Source organism: Physeter macrocephalus, chromosome 4 (assembly GCF_002837175.3).
Source record: "Physeter macrocephalus isolate SW-GA chromosome 4, ASM283717v5, whole genome shotgun sequence".
Taxonomy (NCBI): Eukaryota; Metazoa; Chordata; class Mammalia; order Artiodactyla; family Physeteridae; genus Physeter; species Physeter macrocephalus.
Genome location: NC_041217.1, coordinates 84,390,639 through 84,404,046, shown reverse-complemented (window position 1 = coordinate 84,404,046; position 13,408 = coordinate 84,390,639). Strand labels below are relative to the sequence as shown.

Genomic DNA, 13,408 nt, shown 5'->3' with positions numbered 1-13,408 from the left:
TTTATTAAGGTTTTTGTTTTTTGGTTTGTTTTTTTGTGGTAGGGCACTTTCTGAAAGAACATTCCTAGTGTCACTTAAAGAGAAGTTGTTTATGGAACTAGAATTTTGATTGAAGTAAAAGAAATGGACTGAAACCAGAATTGAACCATGATCTGTTTAATCATGTGAGATTTATGGGTAATTTAGCAAGAGAGGATTCTCTCAAGTAAGATTTTAGGTCTTCTCCCATAAGAATGTCTCCCAGGCTTCACACTTGTCTGAGTTTCTTTGACCAGATGATCTTTTGATGAAAAGGGAGAACCTGGGAATGTAATCCAGTTTATTATATGAAAACTACAGGTGTATCTGTGGTCAGGATGGTTGTTTACAGATACCTCACTGAGCGCTGACATCTTAATAGACACATTTATTCTATGCTTCACACTGGTTAATAATAAAGGTTCACAACTTTCTTAAAAATGCATGTTAAGCTTATTTTCACTCGTTATAGGTAAATGTTTATTTTAATGAATTTAATTTTGTTTAGTGGAGAACTTTATTAGAAAGGTCTGTTTGTATTTCAGAATCTTACAAGGAAATCAGATTAAGTCAATTACAAAGAAAGCATTCATTGGTCTTGAATCCCTTGAGCATCTGTAAGTATTTTTCAGCCATTTTGCTCAGTATATAAATAATCTTTGCTCTTAGCAGAGGTTTTCATGACCATTTAAAGTGTTTATATAACTTAATTGTAGAAATGGTGACTGGTAATGTTTCATTTCTCTTCATTTCAGAGATTTGAACAACAATGCTATAATGTCTATCCAAGAAAATGCTTTTTCCCAGACTCGCTTGAAAGAACTGTACGTAACTTAAGTCTTTTTTGTCACTAATTAGATCATTATCCACGCTTGTGCTTAAAGTGTGATGAATGTGACCCAGATGTTTCCTAAAGCACACAATTCAGGCAGGAAAAAAGAAAGTGTTAACATTCAGTTATTTTAGTGGCTGGATGTAATTTAAAAATAACTCAACATTGAAAAGTCCAGAGTGTGTGGCTCCAAGACCTTCTGTTTTTTTCCTGTGTTGCTGATGCATATAGTTAAAGAGACCTTAGCAACGCTGCTTATGCTTTATGTTTACCCTACTGTTCCTTTTTTATTCCCCTCTTCCTTTTTGGACTATTGGAGACGTGTTCTCTTGGGGTGAGTTACAATTAAGGTGTTATGTAATTTTTGGAGGTGATCTAGCACTTTCAGTATAATGGTCACAGAGGATGTCTCTAATCTGTTCAAACTACTAAAATGTTCCAAAACTGTTGAATAGTTATGATAGAAAAATACATATCATTTTAATGTTTTTTCATTCATGATTTAAAAAAAAATTGTTCTTATTTCCCAGGGGGGATTTTGCAGAGGTGGGCTGGTTAGTTGGGCGTTGCTCTTAATTTTAAACTCTGGTGATTTGGATATTGAGCCACTGGTAAGAACCAATGGGCTATATCAACTTATCTTGCCTTACCTGAAGGCTATTCAAAGGGAGGTCTGTGGACCAGAGCTGATTCATGACGAGAGAAGGATAGAAATTCAGAACAAGCTTTTTAGAAACTTATAGAACAATTTGACCTTACTGTGACACTTCTGTTGAATTTTATAAAAGTATTGATCTATAACAGATTGGGAATTTAAAAAAACTGGTCCTTCTCCACATATAGTTTGAGATGCACAAGAAGTATGTGAGTTCAAATTGCCTAGGTTTAGATACTTGCCCCATTCTTTACAACTGTGTGTTTAGCCTAAGACTCAGTTTTCCTTCTCAGTATGGGAAGAGCACCACCCTAAGGCTTATGTGAGGATAAAATGAGATAATTTGTTTATGGAAGAAATGTTTATTGTCATCTGCTATGTAAGGTACTGTTCTAAATGCTAAAAATGCAGTAGTGAACAAGACAAAGTCTCTGTCCTCATAGCATATTACAATAAATTCTATAAGGAAGATAAATAGTAAACCAGTAGGTATATAATATCTCATCAAATAATAAATGTTCTGAAGAAAAAGCTGGGTCAAAGGTGTACAGCGTGACAGGGATTGCTATTTTGAAGTAGTGAGGGAAGGCTTTTCTGAAGATAACAGCCTTTGAGCCAGGCCCTTAGTGAGATGAAATGGCAAACTGTTTTATACTGGGCGAAGGGCATTCCAGGCACAGGGAAGAGCAAGTGAAAAGGCCCTGAGGAAGGAGCTTGCTTTTTGTGCTTGCAGAACAGCAGAGACACTGGTGCGTCTGGAAGACAAGAGCAAGGGGAAGAATGGTAGGAGATGAGGTCAGAGACATAAGCAGGCCTGATCATGTAGGGCCTAATAGGCCATGAGGAGTTAGGACTTTTTTCCCCCTAAATACATTAGAAAGCTTTTGAGGGTTTTGAGAAGATGCTCCACACAGAGCCTGGCATATAGTAAAAGGTGAATAACTAAGATAATAACAAAAGTTAAAATGTTATGGAGATCATCTTTTGTTATTTTCTGCCAGATTTTAAAAAAAAATTTATTTATTTATTTTTGGCTGCATTGGGTCTTCATTGCTGCACACAGGCCTTTCTCTAGTTGCATCGAGCGGGGGCTACTCTTTGTTGCAGTGTGCGGGCTTCTTATTGCGGTGGCTTCTCTTGTTGTGGAGCACGGGCTCTAGGCACGCGGGCTTCAGTAGTTGTGGCACTAGGGCTCAGTAGTTGTGGCTCGCGGGCTCTAGAGTGCAGGCTCAGTAGTCATGGCATACAGGCCTAGTTGCTCCGCGGCATGTGGAATCTTCCCGGACCAGGGCTTGAACCTGTGTCCCCTGTATTGGCAGGTGGATTCTTAACCACACCACTGCCCCACTAGGGAAGTCGTCTGCCAGATTTTTAAAGTGGCTTGCTTTTTTTTTTTTTTTTTGGTCTCTTTAGATATTTTGAGTTATTTCTCCTAAGGCTTACTTTAACTTGAAAAGGCACAACTTACTGCATATCAGTATTACCTTTTTTTGGTTGTGATAATCTCAGGGCCGGCAAGAAAGTTTTAAATCTTGTTAAAAGAAATCAGTTTAAAATATAATTTTTATAGTAGGTGAAAGCAAATATCATAGTTTCATTCTTCAGAGAGTCATTTGGTGATTTTTTGAGTTGGTTTGAACAAGCTGCTAATGCAGGAACTCTAATGCAGCTTATTTACTGAGAAGTTTTAGTTGCTCTTGGTTACTTTAAATTTAAGTCATATTTATAATACAGAATTTCACATCAACATTTATTAAAGTATCTCTTAATACTTTTTGGTATCCTTCACAGTGCTTTGCATAAATATTGGGGGGAGAGTCAAATATGAAATAAAAATGGTTTTGCATTAAAATTATGTAATCATGGTAGAAAATTAGATAGCTAAACCAAGAGGAAGAGAAAGACCCCAAATCCCCAGTACTCAAAAGACAGCCACTGTTGATATTTGGTATATATCTATCCATATACTTGCAGAGAGAATGCAGGATATACTGCATTAGGTACAGCAGAGTTCATTAGCATGTGAAGGGTGGAAAGATGCAAAAGAAACAGAAGTGAAGGGAACTAATGTGAATCTTTTGGTATCTGTGGCCAGACACTATGCTAAATGCTTTATTTAAAAAAATTTTTGAGGTAGGTATTCTTAATCCCATTTTCCAGGAATAGAAACTGAGATTTTGGAGGCATTCAGTATCTTGCCTAAGGTAAGTAGTGGAATTAGGATGTAAGTCCATGTCTCATGAGGCAACTTATATTATACCTAAGAAAGCATAAGTTAGACCATATCATTCCTCTGTTCTTAACCTTCCAGTATCTTCCCAGCACACATAGAAAAAAAAAACTCAGTTTCTTTCCTTAGTTTCTAAAGCATTTGCATGGCCTGGTCCTTCTTGCCCATCTGTCTGACATCATTCCCGTCACTGTCCCCTCACTTTCTGTGCTCTGGCTTCAGTGGCCTCCTTGCTTTTCCTGGAGCACATTAAGTATCTGCCTCAAGTTCTTTGTGCATAGTTTCCTCCGTCTATGACACTCTTACCTCAGATCTTCATGTGATTTGCTCTCTCGATTCTTTCAGGTCTTTGCCCAAATGCCATCTCTTCGAAGAATCTTTCCCTGACTGCTTTATCTAAACTGGTAGCTGCTGTCTCTATGTCTCTGCCCAGCTTTGTTTTTCTTGACAGGACTTAACTTTCTGACACTATACTTTGCATTTGTTTGTTTATTGCTTGGCTCTAAATACATAAGCTGTGTGAGAGCTGTAGCGCGACAGCCTAGAACAGTGCCTGGCATATAGTAGACTCAAATATTTCTCGGTGAATGAATGCATATAACATAAGAATTCTGAAATGCAAAAGGTAACTTTTGGCCTGCTTAATTAAAATTGCCCTTGATAAAGTATGGCTTTTGGGGTACCCTTAAAGACTGTTTGAAACTTCTTTGGAATCAGATCTTAGGTATTTTTGTACCAAACTTTAAAATTACTTGAGGATTTTAGTGATGCACGCAAAGCAGGTTATAATGTTGTCAGAATCACTTGCTTTCCCTACTTCCAAGTGGATGAGACATTTAAGGGTCACTAAAATAAAACACTGACTTTTCACGTATATTTTATAGGCCTATTATAACCACAAACCATTTTTCAGTGGTTCTTAGTTTAGGTTGCGGTACACATTGCCACAGGGCTGAAATGTTTTTAGTCCTGATGAAATAATTTGAAAATAATTATATCCTCTCCACAACAAAGATGTCTCTATGTCCCAATATATATAGTAAGCTCTTCCCCAAATTTCTCTGGGAAAAATTTTAGACGTCAAAAGTTTAGGGCTTCCCTGGTGGCGCAGTGGTTGAGAGTCCGCCTGCCGATGCAGGGGACATGGGTTCGCGCCCCGGTCCGGGAGGATCCCACATGCCGCGGAGCGGCTGGGCCCGTGGGCCATGGCCAATGAGCCTGCGCGTCCGGAGCCTGTGCTCCGCAACGGGAGAGGCCCCAACAGTGAGAGGCCCGCGTACCGCAAAAAAAAAAAAAAAAAAAAAAAAAAGTTTAAAGGACAGTACAATGAACATCCATATGCCATTTACCTGGATTCATCAATTGTGAACTCTTTGCTAAATTTGTTACCTGTTGCTCTCCCTCCCTCCCTCCTTCCTTCTTTCCCTTTCTCTCTCCTTCTGCCTCTCTCCCTCTTTCCACACACACTCATATACATATATACATACGCTTATTATTTTGCTTAACCAGTCGAAAGTAAGCTACAGACATCATGACACTTCACTCCTAAAATATCTCAGCATGTATTTCCTATGCAGGGTTATTTTCTTATATAACCACAGCACTACTATCACACCCAATGAAATTAACATTGATAAAATAATATTATCTAATATGCAGTCCATACTCAGATTTCCCTAATGTCTAAAAATGTTCTTTGTGTATATATATTTTCTTAATGAAGGATCACACTTTACATTTGGTTGTAATGACTCTTAAGTCTCCTTTAATCTAAAATAAATCCCTTACCCTTATTCCCCCCACCTATGTTAGTGTCTTTCATGACACTGTCATATTTGGGGAAACAAGGCTGACAGTCTAAATTTGTTTTTTTGTGGTTAGATCCAGGTTAAACATTTTTTGGCAAGAAAAACGCTTAGGTGTGTAGTAAGCTTTTTTTTTTTTTTCTCTTAATTTATTTTTGGCTGTGTTGGGTCTTTGTTGCTGCACGTGGGCTTTCTCTAGTTGCAGGGAGCAGGGGCTACTCTTTGCGGTGCGCTGGCTTCTCATTGCAGTGGCTTCTCTTGTTGCGGAGCACAGGCTCTAGGTGCGTGGGCTTCGGTAGTTGTGGCACATGGGCTTAGTTGCTCTGCGGCATGTGGGATATTCCCGGACCAGGGCTCGAACCGTGTCCCCTGCGTTGGCTGGCAGATTCTTAACCACTGCACCACCAGGGACGTCCCATGTAGTAAGCTTTTAATGCTGGAGAAACTTGGAATGAAAAGTAAAGGGCACTTCTTTTCCTCTTTGTTTCTGCAGAATTCTGAACACAAGCAGTTTGCTCTGTGACTGCCATTTGAAGTGGTTGCTTCAGTGGCTGGTTGATAATAACTTTCAACATTCTGTGAATGTAAGCTGTGCACACCCTGAATGGCTAGCAGGGCAAAGCATCCTGAATGTGGATCTGAAAGATTTTGTCTGTGGTTTGTATATTTGTTTTAATATTTTGTGTATTATGCAGTTACTATCTTAACAACGGAATTAAAAAAATTTTAAATAGAATTTTCCCACTAGCATATCTATTTCCGTTTCTTTAGATTCTTCTCTTAACATTTTTATATTGTAATTGTAGCTTAAATTTTGTGTTCTTCGACTTAATATATCATAAGCAGTTTTTTTCTTCTGTGTGTTCTTAAATGATCATTTAAAATACTGTCAGTATAATAGCATCTTTATGAATGTAGACCTTTCCCTTTTAGGGAGATTATTAACCTTAGAATAAATATCTAGTAGTAAGATTCCTGAATCAAAAAGTGTGAGTTTTTTTTCATGAATTCATTCAAAAGCATGATTTTATATTTAGTAGATCTTGAAAAGTGCTACCAGGTGTTTTCAAACAGATAGCACTAGTTTATGTTGTCACCAGCAATGTATGAATGTACCAGTTTCATTTGGTTTCTATTTTTGATTCATTTTTCTAAGACAGAAGCAGCAGGGTTTGGGAGTTTTTTGGAGGGGAAGGGGGACAGAGACAAGTTGTCATAGACAAGTTGTCTTGATTCTAGCACTTAATTATAATTTCAGGTATACATCTATATTGTTTTTTCTCAATTTGTAAATTTTTCTTTTATATTTACATTTCCTTTAAAGTAACTAATTCTTAGCTTTACACAGTGGAACTTTTAGATTAGTGCATCTGTGTTGCATATCACTAGTAACTCTGATCATTTAGATACCTGTTTATTGCCAGATGTATTTCCACAGTCTACTGAAAGATGCTTAGGACATTTGGAATTTCAGGCACATAAAATACTTAAGTTGTTTTTACAAATTTGAAGGAAGTAAACAAAGAATCTAGTAATGATTAAATTCTGCTTACATTGCCCTGAATGCCCTTCTGACTTTACTTAGTTTTAAACATAAGCATACACCATATATTTTATCTTCTTTTTTTAGTTATCACTTTTATGGCACAGTGAAATGTTACCCAGTGAAGACATTGGTTAAGAATTCATATACCTGCTTCTCTGAATCAGTCCAATAATATATTATTATTTATGAATCTATAGTTTATTAGCCAGTCCTAAGCCAGTCTTCATTTGGACATTTGACATGTTTGGAATTTTTCACTATTTTAGGTGAAAGTTATGCACAAAGTACTTTCAAATAGTATGTTTTATTAATAGGAATACATATTTTTATATATGTTATATATACACACAAACACACACATACACATACACACAAGGGGTAATAGAATTAGAGCTTGTTTTAAAATTGTAATTTAGGTTTCTCCTTTTCTCAGTAACTAGTAATACTTAAGTACATTCAAAGCATAAGTGACAGTAAGGGATGGTAGAAAGAGTGCTAAGCCCTGAAGTCTGAAAACCTGGGTTCCAGTCCAGGCTTAGCTGCGGACTTACATATCTTAGAGCAAGTCATTTGACCTTTCTGGGCATCATTTTCCTCATCTTAAAACAAGGGAATTGGATTCTAGCTCTATAGTCCCTTTCAACCTTAACATGACATTTTGTAAACATAACATGCAATTTTACATTATTTGTTTTAAAGTTGAATCTATAGAAGCAAAAATAAATAACTGACTTGGCTCCTGCCCCATTTTTTTCTCCTTAGATGATTTTCTCAAGCCTCAGATAAGAACCCATCCTGAAACCACAGTTGCTCTAAGAAGCATGAACGTGACTCTGACATGCACTGCAGTGAGCAGCAGTGATTCACCCATGTCTACTGTGTGGCGCAAAGACAGTGAAATCTTGTATGATGCTGATATTGAGAATTTTGTTCGTTATCAGCAACAAGCTGGAGAAGCTCTGGAATATACTAGTGTCTTACATCTTTTCAATGTAAATTTCACAGATGAAGGAAAATATCAGTGTATTATTACTAATCACTTTGGTTCTAACTATTCTCATAAAGCCAAACTGACTGTGAATGGTAAGAAATTATGCTCCCTGATAGTTTTGTGGTTAGAAGGATTTTTCATGTTTAATTTTTGAATCTTTGACCAAGAAAATTAGGATAAACCTGACATTGCGGGGGGAGTCCTTACTGTTCTTGTCTTTAGGGTTATGACAGTATACAGAGTGGATTGCTAATTTACCCACTTACTGTCCCTAATCAGTCTTTGACTGAGGGGTAAAGGTGAATTCTGTGGCTTTAGGAGATGGGCTACTTTCACTTTTATTTATGCTTTTGAAAAAAAGAAATTTTTAATTCTCCATTTTCTTTCCAGAACCATAATTCTGTTCTAAAAACTATGAAATTTATTCCTGACATTGTTCACAGGCCATCCAATAACTGGGAGTATTGAGAACATTTCTGGGTCCAGTGATCATTGTCATTGTCTAAATGTAGTCACACAAAACCATTTTTGAAAATAATGCTCTTTTTCATTGTGGCTGTGAAAGAAAAAAACAAAACAGCTTGATTGATCTGTCGCCTGTTAGGCTGAATAATTACAACACTTCAGGCTTTGTGCAACCAAAAGATGTACATATGTCTTGCTCCTGGGTTGTTTTATGAGATATTTGAAGGCATAAATTCTTTTTATCATGTAGTTTCCTTGACAGCTTTGTAGATGTTTGTTTGGGAAGCACCATTTAGTCTCTTAAGTAAGGGAGTCATAGTAAATATTAAGTTCTAAAATATATGTTCAAAAAGGTTTGTGGCTTCTGCTTTTTCTGTCCCTATCAAGGAGATCAGGTAGATTGGCCATGCATTCTAGAAGAGTTAGTCATCACTGTACTCCATGCTCTGAGGTTCTGGGAGAAAAGGTGGCCTCTGAAGTAGTATTTATTGTCAATTCAGGGAGCATGTCTTCTCAAAGAAATGGAACATTACAGCAGTTGGTATTTTGCCTAATAGAGTCTCCCTTGTATGTATGTATGAGTGTATGTGTGTGTATATATATATATATATATATATATATATATATATATATATATATATTTCCCCCCCGCCCCCACCCACTTTCTCTTGGTGATCTTTTTTGGAACAGAGATGCCATCTTTTCTGAAAACTCCAATGGATCTAACTATTCGCACTGGTGCCATGGCCAGATTAGAATGTGCTGCAGAGGGGCACCCTGCACCTCAGATTTCCTGGCAGAAAGATGGTGGTACTGACTTTCCTGCGGCTCGAGAGAGACGCATGCATGTCATGCCTGAGGATGATGTCTTCTTCATTGCAAATGTGAAAATAGAAGACATGGGGATCTATAGCTGCATGGCACAGAACATAGCAGGCGGCCTCTCAGCAAATGCTTCATTAATCGTGTTAGGTATGTTTATTGCTCTGTGGGTCCCTGCTTTTGTGGGAGTCTTTTTATTATGGATTGACTCTTGGTCTTAATGGCAAGAAGAATCTATGTTTGAGATTTTAGTTGGGATTCTTATATCTTTGTTTCCTTGTTCTGCCAATTTATGCAGGGTTATGTCAGCCTAGGATATTAGTGGATCAGTTAACTGAAATCTGGGGAAATTCTGAGGGCAGAATTAGAGATTTTTATCCCATGAATTGAAAATTCAAATCCCTTTATCCTGTTATATTTCCCTCTGTAAGTTTTCTACTTCATGTATATGTTTTTTTCTACTATTCAATAGTGAGTTTGCACTTTTATACTGCTTCACAGAGAACTTGAGACAAGGTAACTTCCCCCCTAGTTCATTTTTTTTTTTTTAATTATAAGACAAAAAAAATGATCTGTCTTCTGGTTAGATTTCCTGTTTTCCTTCCAGTGTGCTCCTGTTAATCCTATCCTCTGGTAAAATGTCTTTTCCCCATAGATTTCCCCTGACCAAGCCAATTTGTTTTCTTATGAGAACACTTTTTTTTTCTTTTTAATTTGGGGTATATTTGTTTTACAGTGTTGTGTTAGTTTCTGCTGTACAGCGAAGTGGAGTTCCCTGTGCTATACAGCAGGTTCTCATTAGTTACCTATTTTATACATATTAGTGTATATGTCAGTCCCAGTCTCCCAATTCATCCCACCCCCACCCTCTTCCCCCTTTGGCGTCCACACATTTGGAGAACACTTTTCTTCATGGGACTCAAATTCAAGGCAAATTCTCTTTTCCTCTAGATGTTAGGGTTTTTAAAAATGTGTTGGTTTGTGTAATTACTTGTGTAATCAGAAAAATAAGTTTATTGTTTAAAAAATTTAAGATATTTAGAAAATTAGAAAAAAAGAGGGAAAGTCACTCAGACACTGTTAAAGATTTTGACATATTCTGGACTTTTTAAACACTCATCTTGGGACTTCCCTGGTGGTCCAGTGCTAAAGAATCCGCCTTACAATGCAGGGGATGTGGGTTCAATCCCTGGTCAGGGAACTAAGAGCCCACGTGCCTCAGGGCAGCTAAGCCCGCGCACCACAACTACTGAGCTTGTGCCTCAACTAGAGAACCTGCCTGCAAACTACAGAGCCCACGTGGTCTGGAACCCACGTGCCACAGCTACAGAGCCCGCGCGCCCTGGAGCCCATGCACCACAACTAGAGAAGAGAAAACCCACACGCCACAACTAGAGAGAAGCCCATGCGTATGCTGCAAGGAAAGATCCCGCATGCCTCAGTGAAGATCCTGCATGCCGCACCTAAGACCCGACACAGCCAAAAATAAATAAATAATAAATCTTTAAAAAACCCCACAAAACTCATCTTGGAACTTCCCTGACAGACCAGTGGTTAAGACTTCGCCTCCGGGACTTCCCTGGTGGCGCAGTGGTTAAGAATCCACCTGCCAATGCAGAGAACATGGGTTCGAGCCCTGGTCCGGGAAGATCCCACATGCTGCAAAGCAACTAAGCCCACGTGCCACAACTACTGAGCCTGTGCTCTAGAGCCCACGAGCCACAACTACTGAAGCCCGTGCACCTAGAGCCCGTGCTCTGCAGCAAGAAGCCACCACAGTGAGAAGCCCACGCATCACAACAAAGAGTAGCCCCTGCTCACCGCAACTAGAGAAAGCCTGCATGCAGCAATGAAGACCCAGTGCAGCCAAAAATAAATACATAAATAAATTTAAAGAATTAAAAAGATCAATGTAAGAAATACTTATAAACAAAAAAAAGCTTCACCTTCCAATGCAGGGGGTGCGGGTTCGATCCCTGGTCGGGGAGCTAAGATCCCACATGCCTCACGGCCAAAAAACCAAAACATAAAACAGAAGCAATATTGTAACAAACTCAATAAAGACTTTAAAAATGGTCCGCATCCAAAAAAAAAAAATAATCTAAAATAAATAAAACACTCATTTTTATGTGGTTATGTGTGCCTACTTTTTTCCACTTAATATTGTATCGCAGGGGTACCTTGTCATTAAGTCTTCATGAATATCATGTGGCTGTGGTATAATTTACTTACTCATTTTTCTGCTAGATTTTTAGATTTTTTTCCCTTTACCTTTAAAAATTACAACTAATTTTGTAATAAGCATTTTTGTATATAAATTTTTAAATTCTTTGCTTAGCATAGCTTGCTCAAGGTGGAATTCCTGAGATGAGATTTAGATTTTTTGAAGCTTTTGCTTTTCTGAAACATTAACTTCTAATCCTCCCATGAGCATATGAAAGTGCTTATTTCATCATAACCTAATTAGTCTAATTCAATTAGGAATAAAACTGCCTAATATTTTTTAATGCATCTTTCTGTTAGAGACACCCTCATTTATTAGACCTCTGGAGGACAAGACAGTAACCCGAGGTGAAACTGCAGTATTACAGTGCATAGCTGGAGGGAGTCCTGCCCCTCGCCTCAACTGGACCAAAGATGATGGACCACTGCTGGTGACAGAACGGCACTTCTTTGCTGCAGCCAACCAGCTTCTCATCATTGTAGATGCTGGGCTAGAAGATGCTGGGAAATATACCTGCATTATGTCCAACACCCTTGGGACAGAACGTGGTCACATTTACCTAAATGTGATTTCAACCCCCAATTGTGACTCTTCCCAGAGTAGCATTGGGCATGAAGACGATGGGTGGACCACAGTTGGCATTGTCATCATTGTTGTGGTCTGCTGTGTTGTGGGTACCTCTTTGATCTGGGTCATTGTTATTTACCACATGAGAAGGAAAAGTGAAGACTATAGTATCACGAACACAGGTGAGTGGTACCCGGTTGACCCTTGTGGCTTATACCTGAGTCAGGAATGTAGTGTAGGATTTGTTGTTAAATATAAAAAACTAAGGAGCTTTGATAATTTATGTGTGCTAGAAGGAGGAGTTTTTCTGTTAAAATGTCCTACTTCCTTGATGTAATGGAACCTCTCTAGTAAATAAGCTAAAGAATTTGTAGGCAGTCCCCCCAAACTGTTCTTATAAACAGTTGCAGGTGCACCTTCTTTCTTTAATACCTAAGGCTCATTTCCATTGTAATTTTCCTTTGGGGAAGAGTGGAGTCCTTATGACAGAGATCAGTCTTTCACACCTGTCCCTCACTGTGAAATCCTGTAAGAGAAGAGGTACAGCCAGATAGATTGCTAAAGTGTGTCTATGGATAAGATTTTCAGGGTTTTTTTCTTTTCGTAATACTTTTAAAATGAAGCTTAGGGGAGAATTCTAGTGAGAAATAATTTTCAGAAAAAATTCTAGGAGTTGTTGAGTTCCTAGGTACATAACATTTTCCTGGCCATTAGTACCAAAGTAGGATACATTTGCAAGATAGTCTTCTGAGTTTTGGCTTAAACTGCCTAACTGTATTTGAGAGTTACAGATGTCTCTTTTACAGACGAGCTCAATCTGCCTGCAGACATTCCCAGCTACTTGTCTTCCCAAGGAACACTGTCTGAGCCACAGGAAGGCTACAGCAACTCTGAGGCAGGCAGTCATCAGCAACTTATGCCTCCTGCCAATGGATATTTACACAAAGGCGCTGATGGTAATGACTTTTTATTATCTATGCTTACAATTTCAGCCTACCCTGTTTAGTTTTTTTTTTAAGTGTATAGTTTTCCCCAGTAATCTGAAGCAATATTTTAAAGTAAGCTACTCAATGAAAACATTTGTCCCATGCAAAATAGGATGAAAATTGACTAAAGTCTTATTTTTTGAATTTTTGAATTTTATTTTATTTATATTTTTATACAGCAGGTTCTTATTAGTCATCAGTTTTATACATATTAGTGTATACATGTCAATCCCAATCTCCCAATTCATCACACCACCACCACCACCC

The 13,408-nt window shown here is 38.1% G+C and overlaps 1 protein-coding gene across 5 annotated transcripts in view; it reads left to right on the top strand.

The window, feature by feature from the left end:
- Nucleotides 1-13,408, top strand: part of LRIG2 (leucine rich repeats and immunoglobulin like domains 2) — a 70,897-nt gene that overhangs the window by 42,377 nt on the left and 15,112 nt on the right. For 4 of the 5 annotated variants that reach the window (XM_028488988.2, XM_024119761.3, XM_024119760.3 and 1 more), the window contains 7 exons: nt 564-635; nt 774-842; nt 6,034-6,197; nt 7,849-8,169; nt 9,233-9,514; nt 11,888-12,337; nt 12,962-13,111. In XM_028488988.2, the coding sequence (XP_028344789.1) occupies nt 564-635; nt 774-842; nt 6,034-6,197; nt 7,849-8,169; nt 9,233-9,514; nt 11,888-12,337; nt 12,962-13,111 (1,508 nt within the window). The remainder of the gene's footprint in view (nt 1-563; nt 636-773; nt 843-6,033; nt 6,198-7,848; nt 8,170-9,232; nt 9,515-11,887; nt 12,338-12,961; nt 13,112-13,408) is intronic. The other variant, XM_024119762.3, reaches the window with a different exon arrangement.